General features: G+C 51.5%; 1 protein-coding gene across 1 annotated transcript in view; it reads left to right on the plus strand.

The window, feature by feature from the left end:
* Window positions 1–18659, plus strand: part of DNAAF5 (dynein axonemal assembly factor 5) — a 36386-nt gene extending 17727 nt beyond the window's left edge. The window contains exons 7-13 of the mRNA XM_030851069.2: window positions 231–374; window positions 1770–1938; window positions 4062–4209; window positions 7033–7183; window positions 7880–8036; window positions 9658–9849; window positions 17608–18659. Of these exons, the coding sequence (XP_030706929.2) occupies window positions 231–374; window positions 1770–1938; window positions 4062–4209; window positions 7033–7183; window positions 7880–8036; window positions 9658–9849; window positions 17608–17744 (1098 nt within the window). The 3' untranslated portion in view covers window positions 17745–18659. The remainder of the gene's footprint in view (window positions 1–230; window positions 375–1769; window positions 1939–4061; window positions 4210–7032; window positions 7184–7879; window positions 8037–9657; window positions 9850–17607) is intronic.
* The last annotated feature ends 6767 nt before the right edge of the window (window positions 18660–25426 follow it).

The raw sequence follows: 25426 nt of genomic DNA on the forward strand, positions 1-25426 counted from the left end.
GTAACTCAAATACCATTAAGCACTTAACAGAGTTGCCGTGAATTCCTTGATTCTCAGGGATTCGGTTTCCCTGTTGTGCAGAGGGACGCCCTCTTTATGGCTGATGTGCCAGAATCCTGGCCCAGTCCACTCGCGGGGTCGCCATGGCTCCATGGCCCTGGTCGGCAGGGCCTCGTCTGGGCGGCCGAGCGGGTGCAGGGGTCGCTGACGGTGCCCTGCTCTCTCCACAGCGACTGTACGGGGAGCGCCTGCTGCAGTGCGTGCAGGCCATGGTGTCCGTGAGCCGGGAGGACTGCCGAGGGGCCGGCGTGCCGCTCATGGAGGTGCTGGTGACTGTCCTGGCGCTGTGGGGACCCGCGGGGCTTGGTGCCAAGGTGAGGGGGTCCTCCTGCTTTGCCTCAGCCCCTGGACGGGAGGCTTCCATCTGTCAGTCTCTGCTGTCAAACTCCAAGCCTCGGGCTTGCCCAGCGAACTGGCTACCTAAGATGAAAGAGTCTAGAACATGCGGGGTGATTCGTTCTCTAGGTGGCCTCAGGGGTACAGGGGATTTTAAATTCCCTCCAACTGCCCATTGGCTTCAGGATCTCAGAGTGAGGCCGGCTGCTTAATCTTGGAGAAACAGGCAAGAAACGAGGCCTCCCTCGTCTTAAATGTGCATTTGAGTGAGGTTAGGAATACACACATGCACCGGAGGTCAGGAGAGAAAATAATATGATGATTGTCCTAGTTGGTTGCAGCCCAGCTTTACACAATTGTTTCCATTCCCCTGGCTCTGTATTTTTTTTTCAAATTCTTTTCTCCATTGAACTTCCTTGCTTCTTTATTGTTTTGGCCGTGCCGCACGGCATGTGGAATCTTAGTTCACCAAACAGGGATCGAACCTGCATCCCCTGCATTGGAAACACGGAGTCTTAACCACTGGACCTCCCGGGAGGTGCCCCCCGCCCCGGGCTCTGTATTTAACTTAAAATCTTCTGACATCCAGCTCCCTGCGGCTGCGAGGACCATCCAGAGACCCGGCTGTCTGACCACTTCTCCCCCTGGTTCTGTCTCCCCCTCTCCATCCACACTGTGTCCAGGAGGCTCCCCGCCTGCCCTCCCCTTCCCCGCGGCCTTCGTAAACTGTGTTTTCTTTCTCTCTTAAAAAAACCCCTTTCCGGAGGGCACGTGTCCGATCAGGGAGGTCATCACTGTAGGGCTGTAAATACTAGAAAAGCCGAGTCTGTCATTACGGGTGAGTCTGCAGGCCAGACTGGGGCCCCGGGACAGCTGCACAGCGTGCTGGGGGCGTCCTGTTCCTGAAGCCCTGGGGGAGGAGGGTCCGGTCCTCCGTCTCCTCTGTGCCCGCAGAGCAGCAGACACCCTGTCCCCGGAGGTCTGGTCAGGTGAAGCACTCTGAGAGCGAGGACGTGGGCCCATCTTTGGCACCCGTGGTTTAAGTCTGTTCAGTGCCGGCCCTGAAACCGCCTGCTCCCACTTCTCCATAGATGGAGCCTGGCTGGGACTCCAGGGTGAGCCTCCCACCCTGCAGGGACTGCCCTGCCCCGGGTGGTGCCTCATGGGGGGTGGGGGGACTGTGCCTGAACTGCCTGTCCATTGTTTGTCCATTTCATTATTTCTCATACAGACAGGAGGGGCGTCGCGGGAGCCCCGGGCCACGTGGCGTGTGCCCGAGTGGCTCTCCCTCCCTCAGGTGGTGAGGACGGGTCTCCAGTGGGGTCTGTGAGTCCCAAGATCGGATTGTCCCAGCCTGTCACTTGCTCCCCCAGGTTCAGGAGGCGCTGGCCGAGCTGGCTGCGGTGGAGAGCGTGGACGGCAGCCAGGACCTCTTCCGAGCGCACGTGGGCGCCCTCCTGGAGCGGCTGGCTGCCTCGCACCGGGACTGGACCGGCCACTCCACGGGGTTCCTGCAGTTTGACGTGGTGCTTGCTCACTCAGGTGGGCCTCAGACGGGCGCCCCGGGTGGGGTTCGGAGCGCTGGTCCCGTGGTGGCCCCAGCAGCCCCGGCACAGACGGGCACAGCTGCTCAGCACCACCCAGGAGGCGGCACACCAAGGCCTGGTTCTTCAGAGTCACTCACGGTCACTCTCAGCCTGCGGAGAACAGCTGTTTTAAGGAACAAAACCTTAATTTAAAAGATGCTGCGAACTCTATAGTGAAGACTTGCTGTAACGTGGGTCTTTAAAGTCTGCCCAGGCACACATTTTTATGTTAAACCTTTTTTTTTTTTTGGAAGAATTAGTTCAGGAGTGTGACATAGGACCAATGTACGTTTTTAATTTTGTTTATTTATTTATTTGGCTGTGTCGGGTCTTAGTTGCAGCACACGGAATCTTTCGTTGCAGCACGTGGGCTCTTCATTGCAGCACACAGGCTTCTCTGGTTGTGGCACATGGGCTTCTCTCTAGTTGTGGTGCATGGGCTCAGTAGTTGCGGCATATGGGCTGCAGAGCGCGCGAGCTCAGTAGTTGTGGCGCGTGACCTTAGTTGCCCTGAAGCATGTTCATTCCTGGACCAGGGATCGAACCTGCGTCCTCTGCATGGGAAGTCAGATTGTTTTTTGTTTTTTGGGTTATTTTTGCGGTACGCGGGCCTCTCACTGTTGTGGCCTCTCCCGTTGCGGAGCACAGGCTCCGGACGTGCAGGCTCAGCGGCCATGGCTCACGGGCCCAGCCGTTCCACGGCATGTGGGATCTTCCTGGACCGGGGCACGAACCCGCGTGCCCTGCATTGGCAGGCAGACTCTCAACCACTGCGCCACCAGGGAAGCCCGGGAAGGCAGATTCTTAACCACTGAGCAACCAGGGAAGTCCCTATGTTAATTAAACCTTGAAAGCGTGACTTTGCGTGGCGTCCTGTGTGGCCCATACTCTTCAGTGGCGTCCCCGTGCTCTTCCCCCAGGTGCTGCCTACCCTCTGTGCCCTCTTGGCCTCCCGTCCCGGGGGTTAGGGTAGGACCGGCAGGGCAGCAGGACTCCGAGCTCACGGTCTTGCATGCCATGCTTCTGGCCACAGTGCACCCTGGCAGCAGCAGAGCTTCGGGCTACAGTGGACCCTCCAGTCACGCTTGTTTTGCTTTGACCCTGGGCTTTGAGGTGATGCCTCTGAAAAGACTGAAGTCCTGACTGAGTACAGAAGTAGCAGACTGAGAGTAAACCAGAGGGCCTGAGGGTGACGGCTTCACTTCTGACACACGATGTCCCGGGTCAGCACAGGGCCTGGCGGGGAGGGCAACTGGTGACCCGATTCTTCTGAGCTGCGGCTCACGTCTAGACCCCAGAGACTGTGTTCTCCCCATCACGTGCAGGTCCGGGTCCTGAGCACCGTCACTGCATCTGGGATCCTTCCAGGCTCGGGGACAGTGGCACAATTTGTTCATCTAGTAACAGGCATGGGAAAGGATGCTGGCTGCCAAGCCCAGGGTCAGACATCAAGCAGCCTACATGGTCTGAATGTTGGGTTTTGGTTGACCTTTAAAAGATTGCTTGGGGACTTACCTGGTGGCGCAGTGGTTAAGAATCTGCCTACCGATGCAGGGGATACAGGTTCAAGCCCTGGTCCAGGAAGATCCCACGTGCCGCGGGCAACTAAGCCCGTGCGCCATAGCTAGTGAGCCTGCGCTCGCGAGCCACAACTACTGAGCCCACGTACCACAACTACTGAAGCCCACGCGCCTAGAGCCCGTGCTCCACAACAAGAGGAGCCACGACAATGAGAAACACGTGCACCACAACAAAGACCCAGCACAGCCAAAAATAAATAAATTCTAAAAATAAATTAAAAAAAAAAGTTTGCTTGACTTTAAATTTTTTTAAGAATTTGGTAAGATGTAGGGAAAAAAAGAAAGCTTACATACCAAACAATTAGAGCCATGGTGGGGGGAGGGTCAAAGGGAGAGGCGGAACCTGGCATCCTGTGCTGAGAGCATCCTTCCCAGAGCTGAGGGTGCATGTCTGCTGGCCGTGCCCAGCATGCACCTCCGCTCGCGGCCAGAGTGGCTGCGGGGCTCCGTCCTCCCATCCTCCTGCCACATAGGAATGAGGCCCCTGTCTGTGCTCTAGGCCCTGCCCTCGGAGAAGCCTTGCCCCAGCTGGTGCCCATCCTCAGGAGCTGCCTCCAGCCAGCCCGGGACCCACCCATGCGCCTGAAGCTCTTCTCCACCCTGTCGGGGCTGCTGCTGGGAGCCCGGGAGACGGTGGACTCGCAGGGGTAGGTCGGCTCCACCCACACGTGGTCTGCCATGCTGCCCCCCACGCGGTCCCCCCATGCTGCCCCCACGCAGTCCCCCATGCTGCCCCCCACGCGGTCCCCCCATTCTGCCCCCATGCGGTCCCCCCATTCTGCCCCCCACGCAGTCCCCGCCATGCTGCCCCCCACGCGGTCCCCCATGCTGCCCACCACGCAGTCCCCCCATGCTGCCCCCCACGCTGTGCTGTGGCTGAGTGGTCCCCACGTGCCCCCGCACTGAGGTCTCAGGTGGGACCTGGGGTGACCCTGAGCTCTGGGTCCTGCTGTCGTGTGACTCCCCACACAGCCAGCGCCCCAGGGAAACGGCGTAGTCCCCGCAGCGAGTGCACCGCATAGAGAGACACTAAATCAGTCGCGTTCTTGTGGTCCTTAAAATTCCGTTGAATGAAAAAGTTTTAGGGAACATTAACTACTAATGGTTTATACATTAGCTGTTCTCAGCTTTAAAAGGCTTCTGGTACCTTTCAGGCCTCACAGAGAATTGATTGAATGACCGTTAAGGTTAGAACTTAGGAAACTCCTCTCCTCCGGAGGGACTTGAGGCAGCATAAACACCCGGGCCTCCAGCTTGGGGCTCCGAAGGGAAGGAGGCGGGCGGCCCAGGCTGGACGTGAGGCGGCCCGGAGCAGAGCCATCAGCAGGCCCCACCCTCTCCCTTTGCAAAGCGACACAGCGTCCTGGCAGGATGGGCTGTGGGGCTTCAGGCAGTGAGATGCTGTTTGCTCTTTCGGGACCCATCCCCTGAGAGGGAGCAAATCTTGGTCGTCGGCCTGTCCTGGACTTTCCTAGGGGAATAACGGGCCATTATTCCGACTTCACTTCTCTGGATGTTACTCTGATCTCTGCTCCTGGGCCTCTAGCCAGCCCATTGTATTGCAGGAGACTTTATTTCCTGCTTGTCTGCAAAGACTTCAAGGGTTAGAAGAGACTGTAAAAAGGTTACTGAGTTGGGCCTGGCAGCTGCCCTGTGAGCAGAGAGCCGGCGGATCAGTCACTACCCCTTGGGGCCCTGCTCCGCTGCGTCCCCCTGAGGACAGCCAGCCCCCGGGAGCGAAGCCCCCGCTCTTGAACCGAGTTCCCTCAAGAAGCTGCCCTTGAAGGCTTCTTGTGGAAAGAAACCGCTATCAGGAGAAGAAGGTTGTTCAGTTTACAGTTGTCTAGTGCAAGGATTAACTGTTTACAGGCAGGAAAGATTTTGGAAAGCAACACCTGCTTGGTTTTGAACCTCAGGGTTACAGAATGCAGAGTCTGAGATAGCAAAGGAATGCGGCCTCCCTCACCCCACCCCACCCCCAAAAGCGCCTCTGGCACCGGCACACCCGGTGGTGCAGGGCTCCCAGCCAGAGGACGGCGGGGGCAGGGGCACCCTGGCTGGAGTGCGATCCCCCAGTGAAGGAGGCCTGCTCCCCTCTCTGGGCGTCCAGACACCACCCAGTGCCGTCCCCTCGTGCAGGATGTTACGGAGCTTCTCCCGTAGGGCAAGGCCCGGACGCTGGTGGCTCTGGAGGAGCCCGTGGGCCTGCCCGGGCTGGGCTTCCTGGTCTCGGGGCCCAGCTGCGTTTGAACAGGTGTGCGTCCTCTGGAAGCAGGGTACTCATTCTTGGGGAGTCCAGTGCCTTTTCTGCTCCCAGCATATCACTGGAGTCCCACTGCCCGTCCCTCCTCATGGTCAGCACTCGGCCCTCAGGCCCTCGTGGCCACATCGCCTGGGCCGCCTCAGCCAGGACACAGGGCTGAGCTTTCCAGAGTCCCCTGGTGAATCCCTTTGCAGGGAACAGCAGCTCCTTGCTAAAAAACTAAAGCACGTAGAAAACCTTGAATGTGTGTGAGTCGCCCTGCCACCAGGTCCACTGTCGGAAGCGCAGGTGGCTCAGGAGTGCCCCCTGCTGGGGGCACGGCGCAGCCGTGGGCTCACAGGCCCTCACGCTGGTCCAGGTCCCGAAGCAGCTGGTGCTGGAGGCGGGAGCCCCCTGTGAAGCGTGCTCTGGAATGACCCTGGGAAGCAAGTCAATGAGTCCTTTGTTCAGCAGAATACGTCTTGCTCCATCAGCAGAGGCCCGTGGGGTACAGGAGTCATACGGAGGGCTGAGGCTTTTCCCCGGGCTTTTGGACGGGGCCTCACGTGTGGCTCCGCTGCCGGGTGGCCAGGCCAGCCAGTGGAGCTCAGGGCTGGGATTTTGTTTTGCTTTGTGTTTGTCCTGACGGCGTGTCGAGAGGAAGGTCCCCGACTGTGTTGGCGGGAACATCCGTGTCTCCCGTGAACGCCCGCTCCCGTGTCTTGACACATGGGACCATACGTGCAGCCCCAGAGTGCCCTCTTGCCAAGGTAGCGGGCGTGGTCAGAGGGACCTCACGTGGTTGCAGGGACCTTGAGGCCCATCTCTGTAAGGTCGCCGCCTGTGGGAGTGACTTGACGCCCCATCGGTGCTCGGGGTGGCGCGGCCACCCTTTTCTTAGATCCAGGAGGGGTGTTGGGGAAGCCCCTCGGCCACAGAGTGGGAGGGAGGCTGGAAAACACCCCCAGCCCCAGGGTCCAGTCCCAGGAGAGGCGGCAGGAGCCCGAGTGCAGCCCTGCCCCGTGATAGCCGTGGGAGAGAGCCCCACGTCCCCTCCCTGGCCACTACCCCGGGGCGCGGGGGCTCTCGTTCAACGTCCAGTGTTCGATTTCCGCTCGTTTTGTCTGTTTGGCCGTTTCCCTCCGCCCAGTCCGTTTCCCAAATGAAAGTGCTTCCTTCGGGGAGTCTGGGTGCCCCTCTCACCCACTCTCTCCTGCTTCCGCTCCAGACAGTTCCATGGCTACCTGGACACCCTGATCAAGGACATCTTCGTCCCCAATCTGCAGTGGCACGCGGGGAGGACGGCTGCGGCCATCCGTACAACGGCTGTGTCCTGCCTCTGGGCGCTTGTCAGCAGCGGAGTCCTGTCAGATGAGCAGGTAGGGCTCATGCATCCTGGACCCAAGAGGGGAACAGGCTGTGCCCTGGCTTCCGGGGCCTGCCTGGCACACCTGTCGCAGGTGAAGAGCGCTCACCTGAGTCTCCTGTGCTGATAGCGGCAGCAGATGCTCCCAGACAGACCGAGGGGACGGGACTATGGGGCCAGAGGGCGAGCAGAGGTCTGGGGGGAAAGCCCGTTGTTTCCTTGGGTCACCTGGGGGTTTTCTTAAGTGATTGTTACCGTTTACAAGAAAAGAATTTCATCACAGGAGTCTGACTCAAGAGTGTTGTTTGTATTCATATTTCCAGATAGATGAGGAATTGAGGAAACAGTAGAAGTAGGGAAAACATTGTGGTACCTGAACAGCTGTTACTTAAGTTGAAATGCCCCCCAAACTTTACTGGACACGATACCCAGTCCTGCTAGTAAGTAGTGGGCTGTGTAGGATCGGTGCTGAATAACAGATTTTTTAAAAACCAACTGACCGATGTTCAAATTATCTGGATTTTAAAAATCAAGATTCAGGTCTGCTTCTTACATAGAAATTTCAAAGTAGCTTTCCAGACTCAATCATACTCGCATCAAAACCAAGTCTCTTCAGTGACGGGCAAAGTACACAGTGTGTGAGTAGCAGTCTCTGTCACCAGGGTGGCACCAGCCGTGACCCACAGCTTGTGTGGTTTTTTTATTGCAGATACAGGAAGTGCAGGAAATGTTGATGCCTCAAATTCTAACCACCCTGGAAGAAGATTCTCAGATGACTCGATTGATTTCATGCCGAATCATTAACGTGTTTTTAAAGACCTCTGATGGTGTGATAGATGCAGACAAATTCATCATGATTTATCCTGGTAGGACATTCTTCTTTCCCAATCATACGCCTCTGTTTGTTTGGTAGGAAAAATAGAAAACGCTGCTTTGACTTCTGGTCAGGTCGGTGCTATGAGTCTAAACGTGGATGTGACAGGTATGACGTCACTGAATGTCACTGAATAAGTAACGTAGCACAAGAAACAGGACAGACGTCTTGTGGACTGGAATTGCGGGCTGGGTGGGAGCATAGACGCCCACGGCGGCCGCGGTACCACCCCGTGGCCTCCGGTGTGAGGGCTGCAGCCCTGCCTCGCGTCCCCCGTGTCATTGCCTCTTGGAGCCGGAGAGCACCGATGAGTCCCGGCCACAGAAGTGAAACCCGGCCCCGAGCGGAGCAGCGTCGCTGGAGGTGGGCCTGCAGCCGAGAAGCTCAGGGGCTGGTGGGTGTGCCCACGCCGGGGGTGGCGGGGGGAGGTGGAAGGTACAGGCCCTCAGTGCCATCTTTTCCACGTGTGGTTGGGATCGCGGAAATCTGCAAGGGTAACAGCCGTTCCAAACAAGTTGAGCACTTCCTGCGGCAGGGGCCACGTCTGGCCCCAAGGGTGGCAAGAAGCAGCCCCTGAAGCAGCCCAGGAGGCAGACGAGGAAGACCAGGCTTGCCGGCAGAAACAGGAGCCGAAGAAACTGGAGGAGCTGAGAGCTGAGGCCGCGGGAAGGACCCTGCCCACAGGCGGGATTAACAAACGCGGCAGAAAGCGGTTCCTCACGCCTGAGGCAGTGGCGACCCTTAGCCCCTCCTGTGGGAACATCTGGATTCCCTGCCGTAACATCTGTTGCCACCTCCAGCTAGAATGAAGTGTTATCTTGGAACCTATTGCATGTGTAAGAATAAACGTTTGGGGCTTCCCTGGGGGCGCAGTGGTTGAGAGTCCGCCTGCCGATGCAGGGGACGCGCGTTCGTGCCCCGGTCTGGGAAGATCCCACGTGCCGCGGAGCGGCTGGGCCCGTGAGCCATGGCCGCTGAGCCTGCACGTCCGGAGCCTGTGCTCCGCAGCAGGAGAGGCCACAGCAGTGAGAGGCCCGCAGGCGCGTCGTGTAGATCTGTGAGAACAGCACGCATTGATAGAAGTCTCACCCGTTCACAGGAAGCGTTTCTGCGGATCAGGAAGGACTGTTAGTCCACTTTCAGGAGTGGGACATCTGGTCCCAGAGGCTCAGCAGAAACACAGCTGATGTAGCTGGTGGCCGTCGTGTCACCGGGCCCTCAGCTCTGTCCCCAGAGCCACGGTGGGCAGAAAGCGGGGTCAGCAGACGTCCTTCCTGTGCCGTCTGCTCCTTGGGGAGGATGGGGTGTGAGGCCTGTGTGTGACTCTGAGTCTGAGCATCTGGGAGCCGGGGGGACCCCGGCCGCCTTGCAGGTCAGAGGGCGAAGACGCCCACGCCGGGTGTGAAGCACACCTTCACTCCGTGTCCACGGAGTCCACCCCTGGGCCAGAGTGGCTGAGGGTCCCGGAACACCCGCTACCACCAGCCCCTCCCCAGCACCCGCCTGTGGGTTTCCCAGGCCAGGGGCCGGTGCTCCACAAGTGCTGAGAGCTTAGCTGGGAGCCGCCTGCCCTGGAACCTCTCCTCACACTCCTGTCTGGTCCCTCCTTGCAGAACTCTTAAAACGCCTGGATGACGTTTCCAATGAGGTGAGGCTGGCGGCCACCACCTCCTTGGCCACCTGGTTGGAGCGTGTCGGGAACGAGGCCGGCAAGTGCTATTACCAGAGCAACATTCAGCACCTGTACAGGGAGCTGCTCGTGTACCTCGACGACCCTGAGAGCGCCATCCAGGACGCAGTTCTCGGTAAGAGCTTCATCCCCATACTCGGGCCAGCCGCACGGGAGCAGCTGGCCGGGCGCCCGGACTCCCTTGGGCCCGCAGTCTTGCAACCCGTGTCCTCCGAGTTACTGCGGGTCCCAACGAGCTTGTGTCCTGTGGGTTACGGCCCCTGGTGTTCACCGTGGTAGAAGTTAAAACTTGAGAAAATGTTAAGGTACTGATTAATTTCTTTAAAATAACAACCATTACATTTTAACATAAATAACGTGGTTTTGAAAGATGCGTTTTGTAAAACAAAATAACAAGAGCAGTGGCATTATTTTACATTTTTGTGAATCTCTCTAACGTCGAGCTGATAGAAGACAACCAGACGCACATCTCTGCGTTGCGTCGGTTGTGATGCGTGTCGTTTGGTTAAAGTATGTGAAAAACAAACGGCCCACACAGATGCAGTTGGAAGAGAAGAGTATCTTGATAGCGGTCCTCTCCCTTACCGCACCCTGACTGGACAGGTGGTAGTCTCCTCAAGGTTCCTTGGAGTGTAGACCCTGGAGCCACTGTGGAACCACACCCGTTCCGCTCAAGTCCATCTATCCGCCCCGCGTGCTCATTAACTTGGACGCGCTCTGTTCTCAGTGTCAAAAAGTCACTGTTGGCGTCAAGCTCAGAAGAGTCTTGGGAAGAACAGCTTCAGGAGGCTGTCAGGCTTTTGGTGGCAGAAACAAGTTTCTATAATTCTTATTACTGCTTGAGAGCTTCAATTTTATCATCAGCCACAAATACTGTCGCTTCATTCGCTTACAAGAAAGCATCCTGTTGAGTCCCCAAGTCTGAATAACAAGAGGCAGTTGTCACTGGTCATTCTTTCAAGTAAAAAGTGGTGTCTGGGAGCTGCCCAGCCCTCGGCCCCATTGCACACGCGTGTGCCTCCCGTTCCATCCCAGGGTGCTGAAAAGCTAAAAAGGAAGGACACGTGTCGTATCCCCTGAACCACCACCGACGTGTGAGCGAAGCCACGTGGCTGAGATGGCCATAAACAGACTTCAGTTTAGAGTGGAGTTCTAAAAACTGTCCAGATAACCCAAAAGAAGTCAAGAAAGGAGAACGAGAAGGATGCAGAGGAGGGACGACCAGGAAGCAGACAGAGAGCAGATCCAGCCACGGCGTGATCTGTGACCACCCGCGCTGGGCGCTCGGTGGAGGGCAGACGCTGTCAGTCCCTAGAAAATCCAGACTTCATCGGAATGAGTTTACTAAAGTTGGGTGCTCAGGGGTTGAGATTTCATGAAGTAGATGATTTTTATGCTCCTCTGAGGACATAACTGACTCCTGCAGTGACTCACTCCCCAGAGCCCGGCCAGCGCTCGTGCCGCCCTGGCCTTGAGCCCTCAGTGCGGAGGGCGCCCCGTGAGGCGGGGGTCGTGCCCTTCGTGTCACTGTGGACGGAGTTCTGACTCACACCCTCTGAAGGGTCTCAGGGCCCCCCAAAACCCTGGGGCACCCTTTGAGAGCCCCTGCCCAGGCCACCCGCAGGTTCAGGTGCCCCGTTGTAGGGCACCACGTCGCTGCTCTCCGGGGAACGGAAACAAACTGTGAATTCGAGACCAATGGAAACTGCTTACAACGGCAACAGCTGAGAGCAGACGGGTTGTCTGCCTTGGCTTTGCACCAGGGGTCGGCACGTGTGCCCGACTGGGGTTCCTGGCCAGCCGTCGCCCTCCCCGTTCGTACAGACCGCACGGTTCGTACAGACGGTGAGCAGCGGGTACACAGACTCCCTCACACCTGCGCCCCACCATGCACAGCCTCCCGCGTGATCAGCAGCCCCCCCGGGTGCTGCATCTGGTCCAGTCAGTAAGCCTCACAGACACGCCACGGTCACCCCAAGTCCATGGTTTACGTTAGGGGTCACTCTGGGCGCCGTACATTGTGTGGTTTGGACAAGCATGTAATGACACGTATCCCTCGTTGCATTCATAGTCTCATACAGAATAGTTTCACTGCCCTAACACTCCTCTGTGCTCCACCTGTCCGTCTGTCCGTCTGTCCGCCCTCCCAATAATGACATGTATCCATCGTTGCATTCACAGTCTCATACAGAATAGTTTCACTGCCCTAACATTCCTCTGTGCCCCACCTGTCCGTCTGTCCGTCTGTCCGCCCTCCCAACTTTAGCGACCACTGATCTTTCACTGTCTCCATAGTTTTGCCTTTTCCAGAACGTCACGTACTTGAAATCATATAGTCTGTAGCCTTTTCGAATTGCTTCTTTCACTTAGTAATGAGCATTTGAGATTCCTCTATGTTTTCTCATGGCTTGAGAGCTCTTTTTTTTTTTTTTTTTTAGCACTAATATTCCATTGTCTGAATGAACCTGTTTATTTATACATTCACCTACTGAGGGGCATCTTGGTTGCTTCCAAATTTTGGCGATTATGAATAAAGCTTCTCTAAACATCTGTGTGCAGGTTTTTTGCCAACGTAAGTTTTCAGCTCCTTTGGGTAAATACCAAGGAATGTGATTGCTGGATCATATCGTAAGAGTATACTTATTTTTGTAAGAAATCACCGAACTGTCTTCGTGGACACACTATTTTGCATTCCCACCAGCAATGATGAGAGTCCGTGTCATTCCCCATTCTGCCAGCATGTGGTGTTCTGATTCTGGCCATTCTGATAGGTGTGTAGCGATATCTCATTTTAATTTGCATTTCTCTGGTGACATATCATGTGAAGTATCTTTTCATAGGCTTATTTTACATCTGTATATCTTCTTTGATGAGGTGTCTGTTAAGGTCTTTGCCCCCCCTTTTTTTTTTGGCTGCGTTTGGGGGCTACTCTTCGTTGTGGTGCGCGGGCTTCTCATTGTGGTGGCTTCTCTTGTTGTGGAACAGGGCTCTAGGCATGCGGCCTTAGTTGCTCCGTGGCATGTGGGATCTTCCCAGATCACGGATCGAACCCGTGTCCCCTGCATTGGCAGGCAGATTCTTAACCACTGCGCCACCAGGGAAGTCCCTGGCCCATTTTTAAATTGGGTTGTTTGTTTTCATATTGTTGAGTTTTAAGATTTGTGTATTATAGATAATAGTCCTTTATCAGATCTGTCTTTCTTAAGACTTCATTGTTAATTTTTTTGTTTCCCTTTAATTTTTTATTTTTTAAATTTTTATTGGAGTAGAGTTGATTTACAATGTTGTGTTAGTTTCTGCTGTACAGCAAAGTGAATCAGTTATACATATACATACATCTACTCTTTTTTAGATTCTTTTCCCATATAGGTCATTACAGAGTATTGAGTGGAGTTCCCTTTGCTATACAGTAGTTCCTTATTAGTTATCTATTTTATATATGGTAGTGTGTATGTGTCAATCCCGGTCTCCCAATTTATCCCTCCCCTCTTTTCCCCGCTGGTAACCATAGTTTGTTTTCTACATCTCTGACTCTATTTCTGTTTTGTAAATAAGTTCATTTGTATAATATTCTTAGATTCCACATATAAGCAATATCATATGATATTTGTCTTTCTTTGACTTGCTTCACTTAGTATGACGATCTCTAGGTCCATCCATGTCACTTCAAACGGCATTATTTCATTCTTTTTTTATGGCTGAGTAATATTCTCACATCTTCCTTATCCACTCATCTGTCGATGGACATTTAGGCTGCTTCCATGTCTTGACTATTGTAAATAGTGCTGCTATGAATATTGGGGTGCATGTATCTTTTCAAATTGGAGGTTTTTCCAGATATATGCCTAGGATTGGGGTTGCTGGATCATATGGTAGTTCTACTTTTAGTTTTTTGAGGAACCTCCATTCTGTTCTCCATAATGGTTGTACCAATTTACATTCCCACCAACAGTGTAGGAGGGTTCCATTTTTCCACACCCTCTCCAACATTTATTGTTTGTAGACTTTTTGATGATGGCCATTCTGACTGGTGTGAAGTGATACCTCACTGTAGTTTTGATATGCATTTCTCTAATAATTAGCAATGTTGAGCATCTTTTCATGTGCCTGTTAGCCATCTGTATGTCTTCTTTGGAGAAATGTCTGTTGAGATCTTCTGCCCATTTTTGGATTGGGTTGTTTTCTCTTTTGACATAGAGCTGCATGAGCTGTTTGTATATTTTGGAGATTAGTCCCTTGTCGGTCGCTTCATTTGCAAATATTTTCTCCCACTATGTGGGTTGTCTTTTCGTTTAGTTTATGGTTTCCTTTGCTGTGCAGAAGCTTTAAGTTTAATTAGGTCTCGTTTGTCTATTTTTGTTTTTATTTTCATTATTCTAAGAAGTGGATCAAGAAAGATCTTGCTGTGATTTATGTCAAAGAGTGTTTTGCCTATGTTTTCTCTAAGAGTTTTATAGTGTCCGGCCTTACATTTAGGTCTTTTATCCATTTCAAGTTTATTTTTGTGTATAGTGTTAGGAAGTGTTCTAATTTCATTTTTTTACATGCAGCTGTCCAGTTTTCCCAGCACCACTTATTGAAGAGACTGTCTTTTCTCCATTGTATACTCTTGCCTCGTTTGTCATAGATTAGTTGACCATAGGTGCGTGGGTTTATCTCTGGGCTTTCTGTCCTGTTCCATTGATCTATATTTCTGTTTTTGTGCCAGTACCATACTGTTTTGATTACTGTAGCTTTGTAGTATAGTCTGAAGTCAGGGCATCTGATTCCTCCAGCTCCGTTTTTCTTTCTCAGGATTGCTTTGGCTATTCGGGGTCTTTTGTGTTTCCATATATATCAGATGTATCTTCTGCAAATATTTTCTCTCAATCTGTGGCAAAAGTTTTTAATTTTAATGAAGTCCAGCTTATCAATTATTTCTTTCATGGATTATACTTTTGGTGTTTATCTAAAAAATTATTGCCATACCCAAAGGTCACCTAGGTTTTCTCCTATGTTATATTCTAGGAGTTTTATATTTATGTCTATCATCAATTTTGAGTTAATTGTCATGAAAGAGGTAAGGTCTGTGTCTAGATTTTTTTGTTGTTTTTTGTTCTTTGGATGTGGATGTCCATTTGTTCTATCACCATTTGTGAAAAGACTGTCTTTGCTCCATTGTATCGCCTTTATTTCTTTGTCAAAGATCAGTTGACAGTATTTATGTGGGCCTATTTCTGGTCTCTCTGTTCTGTTCCATTGATCTATTTGCCAGTACCACACTGTCTTGATTACTGTGGCTTTATAGAAAGTCTTGAAGTTGGGTAGTGTCAGTGCTCCAACTTTGTTTTTCTCCTTCAATATTGTGTTAGTTTGTTAATATCCACACAATAATTTGCTGGGATTTTAATTGGGATTGCATTGAATCTATATATAGATCAAGTTGGGAAAAACTGATATCTTGATAATAGTGAGTCTTCCAGTCCATGAACATGAAATATCTTTCCATTTATTTAGTTCTTCTTTAATTCCATTCATCAGAGTTTTGTAAATTTTCTCATATAGATCTTCTATACATTTTGTTAGATTTATACCAAGGTATTTCATTTTGGAAGGTACTACTGTAAATGGTATTGTTTTAATTTCAGATTGCACTCATTCATATCTGGTGTATAGGAAAGTGATTGACTTTTTAAAATTTATTTTTGGCTGTGTTGGGTCTTCGTTGCTGCACGTGGGCTTTCTCTAGTTGTGGCGAGTGGGGGCTACTCTTCGTTGCTGTGTGCACGGGCTTCTCATTGCGGTGGCTTCTCTTGTTGCGGAGCACAGGCTCTAGGCGTGCGGGCTTCAGTAGTTGTGGCATGCGGGCTCTAGAGTGCAGGCTCAGTAGTTGTGGCGCATGGGCTTAGTTGCTCCGCGGCATGTGGGATCTTCCCGGACCAGGGCTCGAACCCGTGTCCCCTGCATTGGCAGGTGGATTCTTAACCACTGCACCACCAGTGAAGTCCAAGTGATTGACTTTTGTATGTTAACCTTGTATCCTGCAACCTTGCTATAATCACTTATTAGTTCCAGGAGTTTGTCAATTCTTCCCAATTTCAACATAAACGGTCATGTCATCTGTAAACAAAGACAGTTTATTTCTTCCTTGCCAATGTGTATATTATCTTTCATTTCCTTTTCTTATCTTATCGCATTAGCTAGGACATCCAGTTTGGTGTTGAAAAAGAGTGGTGAGAGGGGACATCCTTGCTTTGTTCCTGATTATAGTGGGAAAGTTTCAAGTTTCTTACCCTAAGTGTCATGTTAACTGTAGATTTTTTCATAGATATTCATTATTGAGGAAGTTGCCCTCTATTCCTAGTTTACGGAATGTTTTTACTCATGAGTGGGTGTTAGACTTTGTCAAAATGCTTTTCTGCGTCTATTGATGTGATCATGTGGTGCCTCTTTTAGCTTGTTGATGTGATGGATTACGTTAATTGATGTTTGAAGTGTTGAAGCAGCCTTGCACACCTGGGGTAAATCTCACTCGGTCTTGGTATGTGATGCTTTTTATACATTGTTGGATTTGATTTGCTAATATTTTGTTGAGGATTTTTGCATCTATGTTTGTGAGAAATATTGGTCTGTAGTTTTCTTTTCCTGTAGCATCTTTTTCTGAGTTTGTATCGGGGTAATGCTGGTCTCATAGGATGAGTTAGCACGTGTTCCCTGTGCTTCTGTCTTCTGGAAGAGATTGCAGAGAATTGGTTTCATTTCTTCCTTAAAGGTTTGGCAGAATTCGCTCCTGAACTCAACTGGTTCACCTACTGGGGCTGGTGCTTTCTGTTTGGGAAGGTTATTGATTATTGATTCAGTTTCTTGAGCGGGTGTAGGTCCACTGCGAGTGTCTATTCTCGTGTGAGTTTTGGCAGATTATGCCTTTCAGAGAATTGGTGCATTTCACCTGGGTTATCAGAGTTGTGGGCAAGGAGTTGTCAGAGAACCAATGTTTGGTTCTGTGGATGATCCTATTGATTTTCTGTTTCAGATTTCACTGATTTATGCTCTGCTTCTTCTTTTCTGCTGCTAACTTTGGATTTAATTTGCTCTTTTTTCTAGTTTCCTAAGGTGATTTAGATTATTGCTTTTAGATCCTTCTTTAATGTGTGCATTCAATGGTATAAGTTTCCCTGTAAGCACTGCTTCTGCTGCGTCCCACAAATTTTGATAAGTTGTGTTTTCGTTTTCATTTAGTTCAAAATATTTTGTAATTTTTCCTGAGATTTCTTCTTGGACCGTTGTGGTATTTGCAAATGTGTTTCATCTCCAGATACTCGGGGACCTTCCGATTATCTCTTCGTTGCTGATGTCCAGTTCAATTCCATGCTGTCTGAGAGCAGAGGTTGTATGATTTCTGTCCTTTTATATTTGTGAAGGTGTGTTTTATGGCCCGAATGTGGCCTATTTTAGTGACTGTTCCATGGGCGCTTGAGAAGAACGTGTGCTCTGCTACTGTTGGATGAGATAGTCTGTAGATATTTGACTGATTGATGGTGCTTGTGGGGTCCTCTGGGGTGTACTTACCGATTTCCTGCCTGCTGGGTCTGTCCGTTTCTGAGAGAGGGGCATGGGAGTCTCCAGCCGCAATGGTGGATTAATCTGTTTCTCCTAGGAGCTATCAGCTTTGCCTCACGTTGTTTGACACTGTGTTACTGGGCTCATACGTGGTAAGGATCGTTATGTCTTCTTGAGTACTGACCCCTTAATCGTTATGCAATGCCCTCCTAACCCCCATCACTTCCCTTGCTCTGCAGTCTGCTCTGTTTACGGCTGCTGTAACTTTAATATGAAGCTAAGCTTGGCTTAATATTTATTCCTGGCATCATAAAGGTGTTTTCCTGTTTTGCAGAGGCCCTCAAAGCAGGCAGTGTCCTCTTCCCTGACCTCCTGGTGAGAGAGATGGAGGCCGTCCTCCATAAGCATCGTTCACCCACCCACTGCGAGCAGCTGCTACAGCACCTGCAGGCCCTGCCGCCCGCCCCGTGACCAGAGTCCTGGGAGCAGAGCCTCAGCGCAACAGCTGGGGGGAGCGAACACCCAAGCCACGTCCTCACCTGGACTGGGATTCGTGGCCTTTAAATCTCGTCACAGGGCACCTTTCTGTCAACAGCCGAGGACCCTCACAAGCAAGCCTTTAACAGCAAGAAGAATGTATTCTCTAAGCACCGTGCCCAGTGCTCTCCTGGGACAGTTCTTCACACCCAGCAGTTTTTGAAATAAATAACTTTCACTGAGTGGCTTCTGTATTTTATGGCAAACTCATGCAATTCACTGAGAGGTCTGCCAGCAATCGACAGCCACCTTCAAATTAAATGTCAGCTTCTCATACCAAATCAGCACATTCTTTTTTTTAGTCTACGTGCACTGCTAGGTTCCTGGGTTATTGGTTCTTTCTTGCTTAAATGCCCACCAAGAAAGTTCTTGAGTATTTAAAAAGAAGAAAGACAAAGTGATTAAAAGGAATGTTCTTTCTTTGGGTTCTGTCTACTGAAACTTAATATCTCAGTGAAAGACTGAAAAGAATTTGAAATCTTAAGAACTATTATCAGTGAAATCGTTCCCATTTAAGATACACTGGAATTTAAAATGTTATGTGGATATATTTGGTCACAGTATTTTTTCTTAGGTCAGTAATTCTGACAGTTGAAAATAGGATGTTTAATCAGATATAATTTTGGTTGCTCTCTTGTAAGTAGCAGTACAGTAAAGTTGTATTATATTTTCCTGTACTTTCTATCCCCAAGTGCCTAAAAGAGTTCATTTTAAGTGAGTTTTATTTCCATAAGCCAAATATTTATGTTAAGGGAAAAAAAATGCTGTGTTTTTTCCAAAAATCAAATACTAACACTTATGCTTTGGTATTTGAAAATATAACTTAAAATATTTATTATAACTATTCTGTATGCCTGTCTTCGTGTGTTTTGATAATTGAAATTCAGACTCTAAGAAAATTCTTTCCTTAGATTTAACCTCACAGTGATCGCAGCCTCCAGAATCCTGGGCCTTTGGACTGAGGGGTCCCCACTGCTCATTGTAGTGCCCTCTCTGGCCACCAGGTGGCAGGAGCTCCAAACAAGTTAAGACAAGGGTGTCAGCAAGGCTTCCAAGGGCTCACCCTCCGGGTGAGGGTCGGACCTGGAGAGGGGCTGAGAACTGAACCTGCAGCACAGACCTGGGTCACTGCACCCCCGGCCCCATGGTGACGCAACTCCTGACCGCAGTGACCCTTGCGAGTCTCTGAAGCCACAGTTCCTCTCCAAACCCCATTTCTGTCCCCCAGCTTCCTGATTGCCCTCTGCCTCTGTATCCTCTGCGTATCCTTCCTCAGCACTATCTGGAGTTAGAGATGCATATTATCAGGTCTTGGCCCAGACCTACTGAATCGGAGACAATGGGCTGGGGCCCAGCGGCTGGCCCTCCGGGGGACCCCTGCCTTTGGTCAGACGTTCAGTGTCACGGCTGAGAGGACACCACGTGCTCAACCCCTCACCTCCCACAAGGCAGGCGGGTTGGGCGCGCCCCCCCCCCCCCCCCCCCCCCCCGCTGCTGTCCAGCCCAGCTGCCACGCGGCTGCCGTGGAAGCATTAGCGGTGCGCTTTCGTTTCTGTGCATCGTTAGGGGAACTATTCAGAGGCAGCAGCACTGCAGTGAGTCGGGACACCTGACACGATCTTAACAGCCTATGAAAGGTTATTTTTTTTGGCCGCGCCGCACGGCTTGTGGGATCTTAGTTCCCTGACCAGGGATCGATCCCGGGCCCGTGGCAATGAAAGCGCCAAGTGTTAACCACTGGACCGCCAGGGAATTCCCAAAAGAAGTTTAATTTATTGATTTGTTCTTTTATGGATTGTGCTTTTTGTGCTGTATCTAGGAAGAAATTTTTCCTGTATTCAGGACATTTTTCATTTCCTGAATTTAAGAAGCTCAAAATGTTATTTTCATAAAGATAATTTATCTATTTGCCTCTACCTATGCTGTGGTTCAAAAACAAGTTTTACTTCCTTTTAAAATCTCCTTTCCGTGACCTAAATGAAAGTACATCCTTCTAGGGCGGTGGTCCCCAACCTTTTTGGCACCAGGGACCGGTTTTGTGGAAGACAGTTTTTCCACGGAAGGGGGAGAAGGGATGGTTTCGGGATGATTCAAGCACACTACATTTATTGTGCACTTTATTTCTATTATCATTACATTGTAATATATAATGAAATAATTATAAAACTCATCATAATGCAGAATCAGCGGGAGCCCTGAGCTTGTTTTCACTCGCCACTCACTGATAGGGTTTTGATGAGTCTGCAAGCGATTGATTTATGATGTTCTCTGTGCAGTCAGACCTCTCTGCTAATGATGACCTGTATTTGTGGCCCCTCCCCAGCGCCAGCGTCACCGCCTCAGCTCCCCCTCAGATCATCAGGCATTAGGTGCTCACAGGAACACGCAGCCTGGACCCCTCGCACGCGCGGTTCACAGTAGGGTTCGCGCTCCTATGAGCATCTGATGCTGCTGCTGGTCTGACAGGAGGCAGAGCTCACCCGCCACTCACCTCCTGCTGTGCGCCCGGTTCCTAACAGGGAACCCTTGTTCTCTGGTTCCCTGGTTGGGGACCCTTGTTCTAGGGTGAGTTGCTTAGTTGAAGATGAAACACCTACCTTTTAGTAGCCAAAGGCAGCCCTGTATGTGCCAGTATGGAATGACCTCTAAAATTGTAAAAAACAAGGAACACGACACTGTGCATGGAATGCGGCATATGTAAAAGGAGAGAAGGAGCTGCCTATCTGCTTTTATGTGCATAAGACATTTCTAGAAGGTTACAAAAGAAACTGGTAAGAGTCGTGGCCTCTGGGAAGGGGACCTGTAGGGCTGAGAGACTGGAGTGGAAGTTGGGTCTATGCCTCTTGGTACCTTTGAATGTACTTTCTTGTGCACGTGTTCCGTGGTCAAAAATACAACTCAGCTGAGACTAACTCAGAAATCGGAAACCCGACTGACTTGGGTGATGGTCTTGGCTCCTAAGTCAGCACACCTGTTTCTTCTGTGTAACCAGAGCCCTATTCCAGGGAAGGATGTTCAGGATGAAGCAAAAGGTTTACCAAAAAGTTGTCTTGTTGAGAAATGAAAATGCAAAGATTTGTACCCAAGTGTTCATAGCTGCTTTATTCCAGCCCCAAACTGGAAATCACCCAAATGTCCATCAACAATTACGAATGGATAAACTGTAGTATATCTGTACAACAGAATACTATACTGCAATCAAAAGAAGCTAAACACTGTAACATGGGTGGCTCTCACAGACACTAGGCTGAAGCCAGATGTGAAGGAGTGCATCTTTTACTGGACTTCTAGAACAGGCAAAGCTATTCTATGGTTCTTTTTTTTTTTTTGCGGTACGCGGGCCTCTCACTGTTGTGGCCTCTCCCGTTGCGGAGCACAGGCTCCGGACGCGCAGGCTCAGCGGCCGTGGCTCACGGGCCCAGTCGCTCCGCGGCATGTGGGATCTTCCCGGACCGGGGCACGAACCCGCGTCCCCTGCATCGTCAGGCGGAGTCGCAACCACTGCGCCACTGGGGAAGCCTCCATGGTTCTTTTTAACCCCTGAACTAATGAAGGATGTTTAGGGATCTGCTGTGCTCTTTTCTCTACCTGTGTACGTGTGGATTTTGTGTGAACTTTTTCGTAATTGAAAATACCAAAACTAAAAACAATCATTGGCTGAGTTTGGAACTGCTGTCAGAGGCTGCCTTCCCCAGGCAGGAGCGGGAAGCGTGGTTTCCCCTTCCCAAGCAAAGGCTTGCCTCTCCACTACCAGCTGCTATCTCAGTAGGGAGGCAGCAGCCTCCATTACCCCTCAGCCTCTCTCCTTTGACCTTGAACCCCCAGGGGTCTAAGCCTCCTTCCTGTGACTCTTCCCATAAGCAAGTGATGGCTTCGGGAGCTGGCTGGGACACAGGCCTGGAGCCTGTCCCAAAGGCAAGAGCACTTGCTCCGTTGTTCTTAGGTGCTTGTGCAGGGTTTTCTGAATGTTCTGGAAAAGTGTAATTTGAAGAGGCAAAGCAGTGCCCGTTGTCTGCTGGCAACACATGGTAACTGCAGACAGAAGAATCCATTTAGAAACCTAGGTGCTGTCTTCCTGGCCTAACGGATGCCACTTCTATCCTCTAGGACTTTACTAGAGGACGTCCCTTTATATTTCCATTCTTCAAAAAGTAAGTTGACAGTTTTGGCTAAGGTTGAGAGTGAAAAGAAGTGGTGACAATGGCAAATGTAAAGGTGGGGACCACAATGGCCTTTTCTTTCTTTAATTTTTAAAAATGTTTATTTATTTATTTGGCTGCGCCAGGTCCTGGTTGCAGCACGCGAACCCTTAGTTGCGGCATGTGGGATCTAGTTCCCTGACAGGGGATCGAACCTGGGCCCCCTGCATTGGGAGCACAGAGTCTTAGCCACTGGACCGCCAGGGAAGTCCCAACAATGGCCTTTTAAACTAATGTACAGGGACTGGGTTTGGGGCCGAACACTGGCCCGTTTCCAGTGTCCCAAGGACAGGCATTTGAGTTGGGATTTTCGGCCTCAGGATCAATTATTTGGGGCTGCATGTCCAGGCAGAAGGTATTTTTTTCACATAAGCATACACATCAGTCTTGCTGCTCGCCTGGCCACAGCTCTTTTCCTGCTGAAGATGACCCTCCTGGAAAGACTTCACTTGCCCTGAGAAGTGGCCTTGGTTTTCATGGCAGGATGACAGCTTTAGCAACTAACACCTCTCACGGAAGTGCTTTAGCCTGTACCTCTTCCCATTATTAACAAAATAAAATTAATGTTTCAGAAGCTACTGTTAACATTTCTCATACAACTTGAAAGCCTCAATGACATTTAATGGCAAAACTAAAATTAGGAATTTCGGTTTGGTGTACAAAGTCCCTACAAGATAAAAACGTACCTTCTTCCATCGACAGATGGATGGATAAAGTAGATGTGGCACATATATACAGTGGAATATTACTCAGCCATAAAAAGCAACAAAATTGAGTTATTTGTAGAGAGGTGGATGGACCTACGGTCTGTCCTACAGAGTGAAGTAAGTCAGAAAGAGAAAAACAAATACTGTATGCTAACACATATCTATGGAATCTAAGAAAAAAACCATGGCTCTGATGAACCTAGGGGCAGGACAGGAATAAAGACGCAGACGTAGAGAATGGACTTGAGGACACGGGGAGGGGGAAGGGTAAGCTGGGATGAAGTGAGAGAGTGGCATGGACATATGTACACTACCAAATGTAAAACAGATAGCTTGTGGGAAGCAGCCGCATAGCACAGGGAGATATCTCAGTGCTTTGTGACCACCTAGAGGGGTGGGACAGGGAGGGTGGGAGGGAGGGAGACGCAAGAGGGAGGAGATGTGGGGATGGATGTATATGTATAACTGGTTCACTTTGTTATACAGCAGAAACTAACACACCACTGTAAAGCAGTTATACTCCAATAAAGATGTAAAAAAAATGTATCTTCTAACAGTTCAGCGACGGGATTTCTCCCACCGACTCCGGCCCGAGGCCCAGAAGCGCCGGCGGCCTGGCCTCCTGCTGCGGGGCACGCGGCGCTGGTGACGCTCGCTCGGATGCAGCTGACGGAGCTGACGGCCCCGGTCCCGCCGTCGCCGCCCCCGCCCCGCCCCCCACAGGCGCGCAGCCACCCCTCCCGCCCGCAGCTCCGCGGCCGGCCTCCTTGCGCGCCTCCGGCAGGTGCGCGCCGCCCTCGCCAGAAGAGAAAGTACCACCATCCCCGCGGCCGCTGACGAGCCCTGCATCCGTCGCCGGCAGGGGGCCCCGCTCCTCCCGCCCCGCGTCCTAATGGCCTCCATGTCTCCGCCGGGCCCGGCCGCACCCAAGATCGCCGCGGAGCCGCGACTCACGGGCCCAGCCAGCCGTCCTTGCAGCCGACCTTGCGGCGAGGGCGCGGCCGTGTAATCCGGCCTCGGCCAATCCGGGGCGCCGGCGCGGCCTCGGGCCGGACGTGCGCAGAAGCGCCCGCAGCCTGGCGGCGGCGGCGGCGGCGGCGGCGGCGGCGGCGGCGGCGGCGGCGGCGGCGGCGGCGGCGGCGGCGGCGGCCGCCCCGATTGGCCGAGTCTGGGTCACGTGGCCTCGCCGAGTTGCCCCTCCCAGTGCAGCCCTGCGGGAACGCGGCAGGTTCCAGGAGCGGCCCACAGGCGTCGCCGCGCCTGAGTGGCTGGTGGTCCAGTCTGGGCGCGCCGCTGTGGCGGTTGTTATTTTGATGAGAAATGGAGCCAGAACCCTCGTCAAATTGCACCTGCGGTCCAACCACGTCTTTTCAGTTGAGTCCCCGAAACCTGTTTAGCTTAAGCCAGTTTGAGCAGCACGTTCTCTTACTTGCAAGATTAAACGTCAGAGTTGAAACACAAATAGAGATAAATACTGATTAGAACGACCTGGAAAAAAAATGAATTTTTCATGTACTAAGCTTGTGACTTAGTAAGAAAGTCTTCGAGCCAGTAGGGATTGGACTCCCTCCAGTTGGGGCTCCCCTCCCACTGTTCTCCGGCCCCCAGAGATCTGGAAGGGGACCAGGTGCCTGTGAGTGGGGGCTCGGGATGCTGACAGGCCGTAGCTTTCGCGGTTGGCAGTTAGCTCATCCTCTTCCGGTGACGCTCTGAGCACAAGCTCTACACCCCAAACACAGCTGGTACTGAGTACTGACGGGGGCAGCGGGGCGCAGTCCACCGAGAGCCCACCCCACCTGCTGTTAGCAACACCCTTCCTGAAGGGAAGAATAGAGAGCCGGAGAGAACCTGTCTCTGGGTCCGGGGGCGGGAGGAGAGGGCAGGGGTGCCCTTCCTTCTCACCACACCCTCTTCCTTTCTTCGTACCTGGGGCAGAGAGCGCTCCAAGTCAACCAACACGTATACATGGGCTTAAGTGGCTGATTCCAGGGCTAGGGCAGGGAAAGTCCAGGATGAGCCTGGAGTGTCCTGCATCGCCAGAAAGTAAGGAAGTGCTCCAAAAAGGATGGGTACTCAGGAGTCGACCTGAGGGAGCTCCTAGTGGCCAAAGCTGGAACTATATGCGTGGCAAAATTAATAACAATGCTATTTGCTTATGAGTTACAGAGTAATGTAAGTATCCACGAGTCCATAGTGATATAAAGAAAGAATAAATAGGGAATTCCCCGGCGCTCCAGGGTTAGTGCTCACTGCCAGGGACCTGGGTTCAATCCCTGGTCAGGGAACTAAGATCCCACAAGCCACGCCGTGCGGCCAAAAAAAAAAAAAAAAAAAGAATAAGTGGGGGAGGAAGGACAGCCCTATAAATCATTTTTTTAAGTGTTTAAGGTATAAGACATAACAATGTTAACACTGGGGGAAATGAGACAGAGTACATGGGAAGTCTGTCTACTATTTTTGCAGAATACAAGTGGACAAGGGTGAATTTACCACTCTCTCGGACCGGGTGAGCAAGGGACCTTCAGCATCAGGGCTGACCCTTGTGGCTCAGAAAGGCGCGAGCCGGTGAGATGCCGGGATGAATGTGCTTCTGTGGAATCTCGGCTGCCCAACCTGCCTCTACTGGCTTGGCAGGTACCAATGCCCTGAGCAGGGACAAACTTGGCAAGTTGAAGAAACAGCAAGGAGACAAGTCAGGGAGCTTACGAAC

The sequence above is a fragment of the Globicephala melas genome, chromosome 15, assembly GCF_963455315.2.
Source record: "Globicephala melas chromosome 15, mGloMel1.2, whole genome shotgun sequence".
NCBI lineage: Eukaryota > Metazoa > Chordata > Mammalia > Artiodactyla > Delphinidae > Globicephala > Globicephala melas.